This window comes from Taudactylus pleione, unplaced genomic scaffold (assembly GCF_031769625.1).
Source record: "Taudactylus pleione unplaced genomic scaffold, aTauple2 ptg000100l, whole genome shotgun sequence".
In the NCBI taxonomy this organism is placed as follows: domain Eukaryota; kingdom Metazoa; phylum Chordata; class Amphibia; order Anura; family Myobatrachidae; genus Taudactylus; species Taudactylus pleione.
Window position 1 is genome coordinate 740,074 of NW_028284502.1, and position 16,270 is coordinate 756,343.

Below are 16,270 nucleotides of genomic sequence, written 5' to 3' on the forward strand. Positions count from 1 at the left end.
GTATTACAGTATATTACAATGGGAGTCTCAGTCCTTGCACAGTCAGACACATGGATGTACAGTACAACAGGGAAGGGCATGTAGCGGTATTAGCATAAAGTCAATGACATGCGACCAGCAAAAGACGCAGATATGGTTGCCGCTGCATACGACTAAGAATCAGCCCCATACTGTCATAGTGGGATACTCGTACTCCCGTCTTCAATAGGTTCGTTGTGTCACTCAGTTTCTGGGAAGAGAAACCCTTTATCCTCCAGAGGAAATTCAATCAACAAAATGATTTAAGTGGTTCCAAAGTGCTCAGTGTTGTGTATGTGTGTAGTGTCAATGTTCTGTTCAATGCTATTGCATCAATCAAGACTCAGGACCTCATTCAGAGCCGTTCGCAAAAAGCAAGCGCTCACTCTGAATGAGGGCGGACGCTTTTCTTTTGAAAGGCCGCCTCCTGGTCGCTCGCTAAGCTGTGGATTACCACCCACAGCTTTAGCGAGTGACTAAGTGATGGTCGCGATGGTCGAGACCATCGCGAATTGCGACGAGACCCTTGCGGTAGGGTCTCATCTAACGCAAGCCCCAGGTAGGTTCCTGCTCTAACAAACATGACCCAGGAGTCCTATCGCGCATGCGCGGCTATCAGCATTGCCTATAATACTGAAGTCCGGGAAAGATTCCCCTTCCTAAATTTGCTGCATTAGGCACATTGGGTCTGATGCAGCAGTGCATGCTAGTGCACTGCTGAACGCAGATTCCCGATGTTTGGGAATTTGCGCAGGTGCCAGACCAATTCTGCACATGTGCAGAATGGGTTTATAAGGTCGCACGCAAACTGCCAGCAGACTGTCAGTGATTGACAGTCTGCTTCCAGTTTGTGGGCGGGGAGGGGGTGGCGATGCCCTCCGTTTTCTGAAAATGTAGGTGTGTGTTGCCGCCGTTGGTGGGGAGAGAAGAGGCCAGGATATCCGTTGGCTGACGGAGATTTCCTGGCCTCTTCCCCTAAACTGCGGTGGCCCGCTGAGAGACCCCATGGGTAACCGCAGCCGGCCAATGGTACGCAGATTAACTGATGCTGCGTTGGACAATGCAGCTCGGTTAAGTAATGCACAGGAGGTGCGATGCCTCCTGCTGCATTACCATATCTGCAAGGATTGAAATTGCAAAGCTGCTTGCGTGCATACATCATAAATCTATAGCCTGAGTGCATACATCATATCTATAGCCTGAGTGCATACATCATATATCTATAACCTGTGTGCATACATCATATATCTATAGCATGAGTGCATACATCATATATCTATAGCCTGCGTGCATACATCATATATCTATAGCCTGCGTGCATACATCATATATCTATAGCCTGCGTGCATACATCATATATCTATAGCCTGCGTGCATACATCATATATCTACAGGGCCGGATTATAGGCAGGGCGAGAGGGGCGGTCGTCTTGGGGCCCCCACACATAAGGAGCCCCCACACGCTGTCCCCTGCCTCCGGCCACTACTTCTATTGAAAACCGGATTACAGCATTTAGCTGTCTCCGGTGCGGTACTCCTCGGCAGCTCAGCTTTTTCCTTTCAGCAGCTGCCGAGGAGCTTCATTCCAGTCACAGTCTCGTGAGATTAGGATGCAAAATCTCGCGAGACTGTACCTGATTGGAACAGAGCCCAAGCAAGCAAGGAAGCTGCTACCCAGGGGCCAGCCTGCCAGCAGTGTGTGACAGCATGAGGCAGAGCTGCTGAGTGGGACTCCAAGGTGTCATGTTACACTGCCTCTGCCGTGGAGCAGAAGAGGAGAGAGCCTGTGTACAAGTAGGTAAGTGTGTGTGTGTATAATATATATATATATATATATATATATATATATATATATATATATATATTACACATACACAGTACATTATGCTTTTTGTTGACATCCGCAAAATATCGCTTCGATAATTATCAATTATCAATAAGGGCCCCACCAATTTTGTTGCCCAGGGGCCCCCACAGACCTTGATCCGGACCTGTATATCTATAGACTGAGTGTATACATCATATCTATAGCCTGCGTGCATACATCATATATCTATAGCCTGTGTGCAACTTTGCAATTACGATCCTTACAGAATCAGGCCCTTTGTGCCTCAGGTCCGCAGCACCTACAGTATCTCTTGCAGAACCAATTTAATACATATGGAAACCATATGTACTGTGGTCAACCTAAAAAAAACAGCAATTTTCGTAGGTCTTACCAGATTTTTACATTGATACATCCTGCCCTTAATTAAGTAAACCCCTTTGTCTCAATGCAATAACTGCTCACTTCTCTGGTAATTTATTACACAAGTACCAGGTCTGCTTTAAGATCTATGTCCATTCTCTCCCCCCACCTCCCCCCTTACAAATGGCCTCTACCACATACAGGGGTCTATTTACTAAGCTGTGTTAGGAGATAAACTGATTGGTGAGTACCAGCCAATCAGCTCCTAACTGCCATTTTTTAAACACAGCCTGTAACATGGCAGTTAGGAGCTGATTGGCTGGTACCTTATCACCGTTCACTTTATCTCCTAACACGGCTTAGTAAATAGACCCCATAATCTGTCAATGACACCATCTTTCAAGTGGTGTATTCCTAAAGCTGGAGCATGCATAGTGTGAAAGAGGAGACTCCTGTGCGGCTCCATAGTTCTGAAGAAATCACTGGAATAATGGCGCCACAGGTATTACAGGGAGTGGGGGTGCGCAGCCACAGCAAAGCATATTGGTCCATCCATGGTGTAGGCTGTGCAGTGAGGGGCACCCCTAGATCCATGAGCCTGTGTGTACCGCAGACCCTGCACACATGATGGATATGCCACTTTTGACTAATGTGATCTAAATTCTTCTGACAATTGCTGTTGTAAACAGATCAAATTATTTTTATCTTGAGTCACACTTGCAATTGCAGATGATTGCTCTTATTAGATAACAGTAGTAGTACGCAACTTGTGCAGTCACTGTATTTGTAAAATATTAATCTCTGCTGAAATGTGTTATGGATAAGGTTAGTGAGTCTTTTATCAGTGTTTAATATGATTTTTTTTATATCGATTTAATTGTTTTAATATAAAAATTGACTTGTTTTTGGAGACTACTAATTCAGGGCCTGATTCAGGAAGGAACGCAGTTGCTTATACGCACGCAATACTTTGCATGCGTCCGCGTTGCAGTGTGTGAACCCTTCACTGCGAGCGGCTTGCAATCGCAGTGAGCACGCAGCATCATTATACACCGAATGACAGGAAGTGACCGTTCGGGGGTGTGACAGGGGGTGGTCAGTGAAACGCAGTCATGCCAGTGTGTTCAAACGCCGTTACAAGGGCGTATATAATTAAGCCACTGCAACAGAAGACACAGCTTGAGCTCTAGATACACACAGGAAGTTTAGCAATTTCTGAGTAAGGTCTGGTCAACCACTATTGTGCGAATAGGTCCGATGGTTCTCAATGTTACTGATTATTTCGCTATGTTGCCAAAGTATACGGATGCGAGTAAGGGGAAGTGGGAGTCCATATGTTATTCTGCGATCGCAATGCGAATGCAGACATTTGCATATCACCGCTGATATTAGCAACTGTGTTGCGTGCGTATAAGCAGAATTGCGATCTGTAGTAAATCAGGCCCTCAGTGAGTAATCACACAAACTTTTTATATTCTTTAAATAGCACGTTAAGTACCTTTAAGCATGTATCTGATTTTTCTTAGAGGAGGGGGGAGAAAAAGGGGAAGGATTTTACAGTGAATAGCAGACTGAGCTCAGAGGGGCATTACCAAGCCACTCTGCTTACTATCATATGCCTTGTGTCTGGTTGCCATGGTTATCACATGACACTGTGCAAACTGTACCGAACCATATATCATTAGTGGGAGTTTGAATAAACAAACCAGATGAAATGTGTATTATCATGCTGGTCTTTTAGCTTGCCACAGTGATATGAGTGAAAACAAAACTCACACAAACCTCATTTTTTTAATGGGATTGTTGCTTCCATTATATGTTATTGACTGGTGGGGTGGGATTGAAATGCTCGAGAATGGACACTTCATTGCACGCCTTTAAATCATCGTGATAAAATGTGTCAGGGAATACTAATTATTTTTACTGCATTTATAAAACATCATAGACATATTTCATGCTTCATGGCAGAGTCTGTATGTATACAAGGAACATAGTAGGAGCAGAGAGACTATAAATTAATATAACAACAAACTATCCCAAAGGGTTTTAAATGTTTAGTCTGGACTACCTAATATAAATGGATAAAGATGATTTTATGTCAGTGAGTCAATATCCCTATATGGTGCATACTGTAATTGCAATTATATCAAGTCAGTTGTTGAGATTTATATTTTTTTTTATTGATTGTGGAATTTAAATAAAATTGTATAATTTAATATGCAAGTAATTTTTTTCATCTAAAAACAGCTGCTGGTGATTTATATTGAGAGACAGAGCGGCTAGAAGAGTTTTTGGGTTTCTATTTTTTGGAATGTCAGATTTGTATGAAATAAATACGCTTTGATAGTTTTAACGCTGTCACTTAAAGATTTTAGCATCACTATCAGTGTACTATAGAGGGTTAATTGGTCATGCCTGTGAAGTGCCATTGCAGATATGAAACTAGATATATCTACAGCTCACCAACTAACCCATTTCTTTTCTTGATAGTATGCTAATAAAGATCATACTTGCCTCTGCTCTATTTCAACGTCCGGGAGACTCCTAAATCTCATCCGGACCCTGGGAAGAGCAGATAGGCATCTCGCAATCAGCTCCCTGCTGGTCACCCATTCCCCCTTCACGCTAAATTGTGTCATCGTGGTCCCACACCCATTTAATAGTGGGATTGCGGCTTTGTATATCGGAGGGATGGTCTACTATGGGTTACTTTGACAGGTTCCCCCGTACTTCCCTTCTGGCTTGGTTACAGTTAGAACCCATTCTGTACCCTGACATCATCAATTACTGTCCAACGTCATTCTCTACCATCCAAGTGGGCATAGAGGGGGAATATAATCTTGGGGTGAGTGTAGCGAGCCACCAAGCCCAAAGCGTGGCGAGGGGCAAGTTTATTTTTTTAGTGAACTTTGTGGGTGGAGGAAGCCAGATGGGAAAGGTATATTTCCTATTCTGTATTTGTACCTGGAAGGGACGTGCAGTAAGGAGAGAAGTGCAGTTCCCTGCCCACAGCAGCACTAATGCAGTGACTGGTAACATGGCTCCTAATATTGGAAGCACCACTCAATGTTATATGTAGAAGCCAACACCATTAATAAAATAGAGAGCGGTGCATTAGATGACAATACAGATTGTCATCTTATGAACAAGTTCACAGTGAAAATGCAACCTGTGATGTAGCAGAACATATTGTATTATATATTGATTAAAATATTTCTTTATAGCAATTTCCTACATAGCTACAGACAGAGACACAGATGTAATGAACATCACACAAATATTATCTATCATACAAAAATAAAATCACTGAATTATTAAACAACTAACATGAATATATTTTAAAGCTTGAATAATTAGTAGCAATAACAAGGTACAGTACTATTAACTGGGATAATTATCATTACCTTCCAGGGTAGAATATCTGTCATTATATCCCACCACTGAATATTTACACTGGAGAATACACGTGGATGTTTGTTTGGTCTACAATGTATCAGGTTGAGGAACAGATATAAATTTATTAAAAGCTGCTACAAATTTGGCAACATTTATGCATTAAAGTTGCAACAGGATTGAACAACACTGATTTACTTACTATATCTAGAAGTGTTAAGAATAGGTGGTTACCAGGAATTAATTTAGATTCAGTGTCTCCAATATATTATTCATGGTAGAGTGATAGTTAGGTAGATATATTTGTAACTAAACCACCATTATTTGAGATTTTGGGAGCATTATTGAACCGATACATGTGAAGAGTATAAAAATATATGCAATAGATCAGCGGTATATGAAACTCTCTTTTTAATACACTTTTCATATCTTTTTCACACAACAATTCTATCGTTTTAACAAATATTTTGCCCTATTGTCCTGAACAATATATTTTAAGGAAGACTAATAAGGATTTATTAAGTTTTAATTCAAACTTAAAGCAATATAGCCAAATAATAGATGTGACTAGGGATTCTCATTGTGCACCACATGTAACACCTCACTTTCTTCTTTTGTGTTTATGTAATATCTGCAGGTATATCTGCTATCGGCTGTGCAGCACACTGGTCGACGGGCACCCGATATATTGGGCGATCAATTGATCGGCCAAAATATCTTCCAGTGTGTACCCAGCATAACACTTATTGCTCTGCAATGTCTTAACACCACCAATGGACAGGTCAGCCTGTTCCATGAATTTTAAGTAGCCCATTTCAAGAATGTGATACAATATATCGACAAGAACATTGCAGACAATTTTCAATAGTGTCAGCGCCATAATCCCGGCACTGCAATATCAGCCTAGTTAAAATGGTAATTAAAGAATTTTAACTGTGCTGGCAAAGATGTGCGCTGACCCCGTGTTTTGGTTTTGGATCTGGATTTATCTTCGTGTTTTGGTTTTACAAAACCACCTTCAAGTGTTTTGGTTTTTGGTTTGGATCTGAGTTTTTTTTTATTTTAGTTGATAAGTTTTTAAAAACAGGTAAAACCAGGTAATTTTTGCAATCCAAAACCTGAAATTCGGATTTAAAATACAAACTCCGAACCATAGGAAGATCAGAAATGCGATTCAGATCTGTCTGGATCTCCTCAGGAGACAAGAATGGCGACTTTGTTCTGCATGGAGTTACGAATTTCGGGTGGATTCGGATTTTTGGATAACCGAACCACACATCTCTAGTCGGCAATAAATATATAGTTAAAGCAGCATGTTTATAGTTATACTGCCAACACCTATTTTACAATCACACCCATTTCAGAATGACTAGGGCTAGATAGATTTATTTAAGAACAGCTGCAACAGCCTTAGAAGATGGTACTGTAGTAATTAAATAGGTCTGTCCAATTTTGTACCATAATTAAAAAAGAGATAATTATGACGTTACAAATAGTAAGAAATTTCCACAACAACCAACATGTGTGTAAGTCACTAGGCAACTTTTTTTTGTATTACTTTATCATCTATATTAATTTGAGTACACCAAACCAAGATCAAATTGTATAAATGTTAACTGCTGTATAGTTGCTTTGAAGCCTTTGTATCTATGAAGTCTTTAACTGACAGTGCTAAATTGCTGGTTGGCACTGTAATGTATCAGCCCGAATAATAGGGAATTGTTGTGCCATTATTTTTTTATGCTGGTCTAATTATAAAAGTTAGAAAGACAATTCATTCCAACAAAATTCAGAAACACATTAATCTAATTCATGGAAATAATTCCTTCTATTACAGGCACAATGAATTGACCAAAACATCATAAACCGGAATCGGCAAAGCCATTAAAAAAAAATGTTTTTAATTTTTATAAAGACTCAGACATCTGCCCCAATCTATACTAAAATACTTGACTTAGAACCGCTGCATTTCATTAAATATGCTGCTTTCTCTGGCACTAAGTAGCCCTTTTAGCAATGGATTACTATACATATATTCAATGTTTTATCCGGCATGACATGAGAGCTTTAGTGATTTATTAAAACAGGCATGCAATTTGCTAGCAGCCCCCCAAAAAATTTATATTTTTTTTATAATTGCGCTCATTAATTTATTTAGTATTTTATCTACAGTATATTTAAGTAAAATATAAAGCATTACTTACCACTAACGTGATAGTCGATAATTTTGTTCTCCATGGCATTTATTCAGGGTTTACCTTCAGTAAAAATAAGTAATAATAAGTATTATTATTATTGCCAGTGTTTAGATAGTTGTGACAGTGTCTGTTTTTAAAGTAGCCAAGAAAAACATCATAAGAGATGCCCAAATAGTAATTATCATTTGCACATTCCCCATGGGCATCATCAACCACTTATACTGTTTCAATGTAAAGCATTCCACATGCATATAAAGACCTGTCCATTAGGATCACACTGATGTGAAACTACCCCAGTAGTAGTTTATTACGTCTATACCAAAAACTTAAAATAGTATAAAATACAACACAAGTAAAGTAGACGGTATAACTATGTACCCTCAAACCCAGTAGAGGTCACATATTCATATTAGGTGGAGTTTAAAGTAATTTAAAATTATAATTAATAATTGCATGCTACTGGAGATTGTGTGAGTGTTTGATTTTGGCATTAAAAAAAAAGTGACCTTAAAGTGAAAAATTTGCCTCCTCCATTCATTGTGACTTTTACTAGCCTTTTAAATAGGTCTAAAAAATGCAAGTTGATGCATGTCAACTTGTGAGAACCCCTGTGTTTTGGTTTTGGCAAAACCACTCTCAAAGCAAGCTATCCTGAGGGAAACTTTACAGGGAGCCAGCTACTAGGTGATTTGATTAGTCGTTCACCTAGAAAGATTACTATGGCGACAACACCTCATCAGTAGAGTAAAACTAACCTGTCTTACGACCAGGGCCGGGTCTAGGGGTGTTCTACCAGTGCGGTCGAACAGGGGCACCACCCATAGAAGGCGCACCCCTCCCCAGCATCCCGATTTCAGCAGCACTGTCCCGCTGTTCCACCCGTGGACCAAAGGGGCCCGCGGGTCGTCAAATCGGGAGGTTGGGGACCCCACTGCCGCAGCTGTACTGGACCCCAGAGTCTGAATGGATGCTGCGCGCATCCATTCAGTGATGGGAGAGGGCTGGGGGAAGCCCAGCTAGGTAGTCTTCCCACAGCCTGATGTAATTTGGAGGCGTGAAAGGGAGAACTGACATCAAAGGAAAAAAAAACTACTTCGCTATGAAAACTTGGCCGCCACAAGCTGCTCGTCCACGCTTTCACAGTCTGTATTCATACTGAAAATCAAGATCTAGCAAGCTTTTGGTTGAGTTTCAATTTTGGATTTCTTAACTAAAATTTATAAAAACAGGTAAAATCATGTAACTTGGACCTGTTTTTGTACCTATAGTATTAGTAACATCAATGACATCCATTTTGACCAATTTTGGCACCTGAAATAACGAGGGAGGAACTTACATGCAATCAAAAACACATGAGATCCGGTTTTTAGATCCAACTGACAGGAAGACCCAAGACAGTACTTGGTTCTACTAGGAACCCCAACAGTGATATGATTAAAGACTCGTGCCCTGATTCAGAGCCGGACGCTCTGACAGAGCGCTCGCTCTAAATCAGGGCGTTTTTTTTATTTTTATGGAGCGGCCTCCTGGCCGCTCGCATTGCTGTGGGTTGCCACCCACAGATAATGCGAGCGGCCAGGATGATGGACGCGATGGTCTTGACCATCGGGCTTGCGACGAGACCCTTGTGGTAGGGTCTCGTGGCCGCAAGCCCCAGAGAGCTTTCGGCTCAAACAGAGCCGAAAGCTCTCCCACTGACATCACTTGTGATGTCAGTGGGGCCGGCTCCAGATGGTAGGCGTTCTCATGGGAACGCCTCCATCTGGGCAGCCACCCCCCCCCTGCCCGCACACCAAAGGGGGCGTGCTGTCACTCAACATCGACAGCACGCCCCCTTTGGTGCGAGACCCAGAGCGACGGATCTCTAATGTAAACACGGTTCCACTGGCACTTGACCATAAAGCCATACAACAGTACGTAATGTAAAATGACAACATGTTTTTTTGGGTGGGTTTTATTTTTTATTTTTAAATTCCTTTCAGACAAAGGGTGTTTATACCAGCTTAAGTTAAAAGCAGGTTATAAGGGAATCGGTTCCTTTTCTTGCTGTGGACAGCATTTTGAATTAATAGATATAAATAAATGCAGCCAATTTGGGCACTTTGCACTCATTAATAAACTAGAATTGATTATAAAAAGAGTAATGTATGGACTGTAAAAAAACAAAACAAAAAAAAAAAAAACTTTACAGCGAACAATTAATCATGTACAGTAGAAGGATCAGAAAGCACAGAGAGAATCTGACAGCAAAAGCATGAAGCGTCCTGATCTGACTAGTTAGTACACCTTTCATGAGGCCATGCTCCTGTTTTTACAAGTAAGCGCATTGCTTTGTGGGACAGAATACCAGCATCTGCAGGGCTGTAAACTGGACAGATTGAAATGTTCCCTACTGAGTTCCGGCCAGACAAATTCAAGGGAGACTAAACAAGAAACATGGATGTGGCAGGTGTAATAAAGGGACATATATGAAATGATTAATATAGAACAAATATTTAGAAACAATAGAAGTGCAACAATGAGGCAAAATTGTCGAATGCACAATGAAAATCACATTGTATAAATTAATTTACCCAAGCATACAATTGGTTGCTAAGCAACTGACACGCTCCTGACAAAATTAAGCAAAGTAGAAAGATATCATGACATAATAATACAGGAAGAATAATCTGCACAGAACAAAAATCTAAAATAATCCCACATAAAAGTAAATGAAAACCAAGAATCAATGGGGGGATTTAATTCTCCATTATATGCTGCCGAACTTCTTGAAAAGGCAGACTGAGCACATTACAGTAATCTTTGCTCGTTTTCTCTCTAACCCCATTTCTGGAAGATACATCACCACGGAATGCCTTCATGGACCATGGGACATTGTGGACAGTTTCATTTTCCCCATAAGGTGTAACATTACAAGTACAAATAGGAGCTAAATCAATAACATGAGGACACCTCTGGTTCCACGGCAATGGGGACACTAAAAGATAATGATGAAAGATATAGGGTCTATTTATCAAGCAGTGAAAAGTGTGGAGAAGTGGAAAAGTTGCTCATAGCAACCAATCAACTCCTATCTATTATTTTATAGACTGTACTTGATAAATGCTACTTCAAAGCAGATTGGTTGCCATGGGTAACTTCTCCACTGGTCCAACTTCTCCACACTTTTCACTGATTGATAAATAGACCCCTTAATAAACATAAACAAACAACCAAACTAAACAACTTGGGTGTATGACATTAACTACAATTAACAAAATACATAACTTGGAATGAAAAAAGCAGCGGCCGTTACACTGTAGCACTTTGTACACAGATTCAGGGACTCAGTCGCACACAGATACAAGTGTTACATATCTAATTGACACTGTTGACCACTCTCTTCTCGTACAAACATTACAATCCCTAGGTCTTAAGGACACAGCCCTTTCTTGGTTCTCTTCCTACCTATCTGATCGCTCTTTTTCTGTTCGTTTTTCTGATTCTGCCTCCTCTTCGCTACCTCTATCAGTTGGAGTACCGCAAGGCTCTGTCTTAGGTCCTTTGCTATTCTCAATCTATACCACCTCTCTTGGCAAACTAATCCGCTCTTTTGGATTTCAGTACCATCTGTATGCGGATGATACTCAAATCTACCTATCCTCTCCAGATTTATCACCATCTGTATTGGTCCGTGTCACTGAATGTATTTCTGCCATTTCATCTTGGATGTCATCTCGCTACCTGAAACTTAATATTTCGAAAACAGAATTAATTATATTTCCACCGGCCAATAACAGTTACCAATCTGATCTCTTTATCACTGTTGATAACTCAACAATCCACCCCACTCCACAAGCTCGCTGCCTTGGTGTCATCCTTGATTCTGAATTGTCCTTTGTTCCCCACATTCAATCTGTCTCAAAATCATGTTACATACATCTAAAAAACATATACAAAATTCGACCATATCTCACACAAGACACTGCAAAAACTCTAATCCATGCACTCATTATTTCCCGCATTGACTATTGCAATAGTCTCCTTACTGGTCTTCCCAAAAACAGGCTATCGCCATTACAATCCATTATGAATGCAGCTGCGAGGCTTATCTTCCTTGCCAAACGTTCATCGTCTGCTGCCCCGCTCTGTCAGTCCCTCCATTGGTTGCCAGTTTTCTACCGTATTCAATACAAAATACTGTTACTTACACATAAGGCCATTAACCGAATTACACCAACATACATCTCTTCACTCATCTCAAAATATCTCCCAACCCGACCTCTCCGCTCAGCACAAGAACTGCGTCTCTCATCCCCACGCATTACTTGCTCCCATTTACGGTTACAGGACTTTCTTCGGGCTGCACCCACTCTATGGAATGCCTTACCACACACAATAAGACTTACCTCTACTCTTCAATCCTTCCCTGAAAACTCACCTCTTCAGACAAGCTTATCAGATTCCAGAACCGACCACATAACCTTCATAGCTTCCATGTCTTATCACATCCCCTCTCACAGTCCACACATAACCTCACATATTGTCTTTCTTTCACATACTCCTGACATTTTGCCGACATTCCTATGTGACTGGATCATGCAGCCCACCAAGAAACTCTGCATTCTGGCCAGACCAAATTGCAATATATATAGCACCTATCCTTGTGTATCAATGCCTGTTTCCCTATAGATTGTAAGCTTGCAAGCAGGGCCCTCTTACCTCTATGTCTGTCTGTTATTACCCTGTTTTGTTCTATCAATGTTTCCAATTGTAAAGCGCAACGGAATATGCTGCGCTATATAAGAAACTGTTAATAAATAAATAAATAAATAAATAAATAATTAGAAGCAAAAAAAACTACCTGGCACTAGCAGAGTCTCACAGGACCTAGCACACCGAGAAGGGGCATTTTGGTGCAACTGCAGCAAAGATGTGTAAGGTAAGAACACATCTGTATCTATAATGGGTGCAGGATGCACGCAGGCCCCTGGGTCCAGGACGGCACACAACACACAATCTGCACCCATAGACTATACTTACCTCTCTGCTGGCAGGAGCAGAAATCACCGGGAAAATGGCACATGCACCATATTCCTGGAGACCTGTACATGTGCAGTAGAGAGATATCTGGGAAAATGTTGGCAGTCCCATTTCCTGTTGATCTGCTTTTTGGTCATAGACCTGGAAGTCCCTTTATTGCAAAGGGCCGCTCTTTCTGACAGAGTGGCCCTTTGCGGGGATCAAAGGCATGCATGCGATGACCGGCGGAATGCATCGCGAGTGCGATGCGTCATGCATCCCGCCTCTAGCATGGTCAAATAGCAAAACTGTGGCAGGGCATGCTGCGATGTATAGTTCTACAACCAAGGACGGACTGGGGCCATACATCAGCCCTGGCAGTCCGTCCTATGCGTGTGCACGTGCTTGCGAAGGGGACATGGTTCAGTTTCAAGTCACGGGACCTGGCCTTGTGGCATGCCCCCCTCTCTTCCTGGCCCACTGGCACCTACCCCTTCCCTCCCCTGGAGCTAATACCATGTATCCAGTGGAACCACTCTCCGCGAACCGCCCAGAGACCATCAGCCCTTCTGGCAAATCCCAGAAGAGCCAGATGGCCAATCAGGCCCTGTTTACAGCTGGGGAACAGCTTATTGCCCACCCCTAGCGTAGACTCACCAGGGAGAGAGGGGGAACAAGGAGACTACACATGGGACGTCTGCTCTCTTAAGCCTCCCCTGTCCTGATATCTGCACACAATAATATGAGGAGGTTGCTTACTGAAAACCCATATGTATCAATGACTTAAACAAGAAGGTCCATCCCAGCCAACTGAATACTTTACAGTGACTAAAGTGCTGATTTATCTATCCAATTAAAAACATTGATCTCATTTTTGAGGCTGTTGTGTTGTAAATGTAATTATGGCATTGGTCAGCATTCAGCACTACATCAGGTATTTCTTTAATAAAAGAATGAGGTTAGGTCATTGATTTACCATTGAAAAATGAATTTAAAAGAGGCAAAAAGGTTTTATATGAATTTCTATGAGCATAACAACTTTTATATGATTGTGGAAATGGGTTGGGTATAACATACTGGCGGGTGACTAGCCGCTGGTTCAAATCCCGACGCTGGAATCTCGAAGATGCAGAATCCCAACAGCGGTGGGAAGTAGCCTAACCCTCTTCCGCTCCCCCCCCCCCTAACCCTCCCTTAGTGGTGCCTAAGCCTAACCCCCCCTTCCGGCACCATAAACCTAACTCCTGGGGAGGTGTCTAACCCTAACCCTCCCCAGAGTGTGCGAACCCTAATTCCCTCCCCTAAACCTACGCGCATAGTTACCGGGGATCCTTTGTTTGGGATTCCGGCAGTCGGGATGCCGACGCCGGTATCCTGATCCCCTTCAGGATAACGGCATCGATATAGTGCCGGGCAGCGGGATTCTGGCGTCGGTATATCGACGGCCAGTATCCCGTCCACTGGCCTACTCACTACATCCCGTGGAAAGCCCATCAGACTGGGTAATTTATGCATTTTAAAGAACTTCAAAACCTCTTCCAGCTCTGTTTAGTTTGCTTGTAGAGTGATTTTACGTCCCACCTCAGGTCTTCCGGACAAATTCTGATACAAAAATGAGGCAAAACATCATCTTCCCAGAGTTGGATCCTGCGTGTTTTGGATTGCATATAAAAGTTCTCTGCCAAAGTATAGGCCTGATTGCATATCTTCAAGGAAGCGACTGTCATGCCGTCCAACTAAAATGCAAAAGCAGCAGGAGGTGTATGTAGCAAATAGGAAATCCTGCATGTATCTGCAATCCAAGTGCAGCATCTGTAGATGCGGCTTTGAATCACCATTGTGACTGGTTTCTACCCTCGGTCATACTGCGTAAGCCAAAGCTTACTCAGCCTGTCCATCTGAACCCATCTACCAGGTCCAGGAAGTCTGCATCCGACCACGCAGACCCTGGGTATGGCAAGCCTACAAACGGGACGGACATACCCCGGTTTGTACAACAGTCCTGGTCGCCGCCCCAGCTCTGCCCCCTAAATGTCACAGCATGATGAAATGATTAAAGGGGGAACTGCGGGCGATCATGCAGGACCCGTTGTGCACATGTGCAGACCCCCAAACATGGGATATATGCGTATACCACCGGGTTTACAAACATCAGAAACAAGCCATGCGTTTCCCAATAATGGGTGATCGTCATTCCCTTTATCATGTAAAAGGTGGCTCAATTTTATCTGCAGCAAAGGGTGTGGTATGACTTTTCGACATTCAGAATGTCAACACCTGAACGTCGTCAAGTCGACCGGATACCAAGATCGTCTAACTTTTCCCTTAGTGTATCCACCTTTTATACTAAACAAACTGATGGCCATTCTGACTGTATGTTTGGCATCTATGAAAAATCTCTGGTAAAAATGGGACTCAAACTTTGGAGTGAAGTGAACTCGATACTGCAACATCTACAAAGCATTGAGGTAGAGAAGAAAAGAGAATCTGTATGAACATAGGCCCTGATTCAGACCCACTCGCGAGCGGCTGTCCACTCGCAAGTGGGTCGATGGTCTGCACTGTGCATGCGCACGACGGAGGGAGCTCCGTCGTGCGCATGCGCGAGATGCGGCGAGCGAAGGACTTTCCTTCGCTCGTAGTGTCTGATCAAAAGGGGGCGTGCTGTCGATGTTGATTGACAGCACGCCCCCTTTGGTGAAGCCGGCCCCACTGACATCACTAGTGATGTCAGTGGGAATGATTTTGGCTCTGACAGAGCCAAAATCACTCCTGGCCTTGCGGTTGAGAAACTCAACCGCAGGCTTCTGCTCGCAGTGGCGATGGTCGCGATGGTCAAGACCATCGCGACCATCATCCTGCACGCTCGTATATGCTGTGGGTGGTGACCCACAGCTATACGAGCGTCCAGGAGGACGCTCCATATTTATGGAGGTGGGCCCTGATTCAGAGCGTCCGGCTCTGAATCAGGGCCATACTTCCAACTCTCCCTTATTGTCAGGGAGACTCCCTGAAATAGTAGCAATCTCCCTGTCTCCCTGAAGCATCTAGTAATCTCCCTGATTGCATCTTACACCCATAGTGAAACCGTTATATATAAAAAACAGAGATCTGTACATTCAATGGGATCATTAGTATAATTTCCCTGCATTGGTTATAAGGCACAATGATCCCTATGGCTTCATGCATTTTCGGAAAAGTATCAGTGTGTTTTTATCAACACGAAGATCTTACTGACTGCTCTGGGGCTCATTTACATTTAGATGTAAGTCAGTTTTATGGCACGGCTCTCAGATGTAGCAGTACACGCCCACTTTACTGACACGACCATAGATGTTGCTTTCACACTCCCTGAAAAGCTTTTTCAAAAATAGGCAAGTATGGTATGGAAGGCTCAACCTTACCCATACACAAAGGGGCCAATTCAATTTAGATGATAATGGACACTTGCATGGACAAACTGCACCTATTG

At 42.5% G+C, this 16,270-nt stretch overlaps 1 protein-coding gene across 1 annotated transcript in view; it reads right to left on the reverse strand.

The window, feature by feature from the left end:
• SYT12 (synaptotagmin 12) overlaps window positions 1-16,270 on the reverse strand; it is a 116,247-nt gene that overhangs the window by 63,841 nt on the left and 36,136 nt on the right. Inside the window, exon 2 of the mRNA XM_088470397.1 lies at window positions 7,804-7,857. Coding sequence (XP_088326523.1) covers window positions 7,804-7,837 — 34 coding nt within the window. The 5' untranslated portion in view covers window positions 7,838-7,857. The remainder of the gene's footprint in view (window positions 1-7,803; window positions 7,858-16,270) is intronic.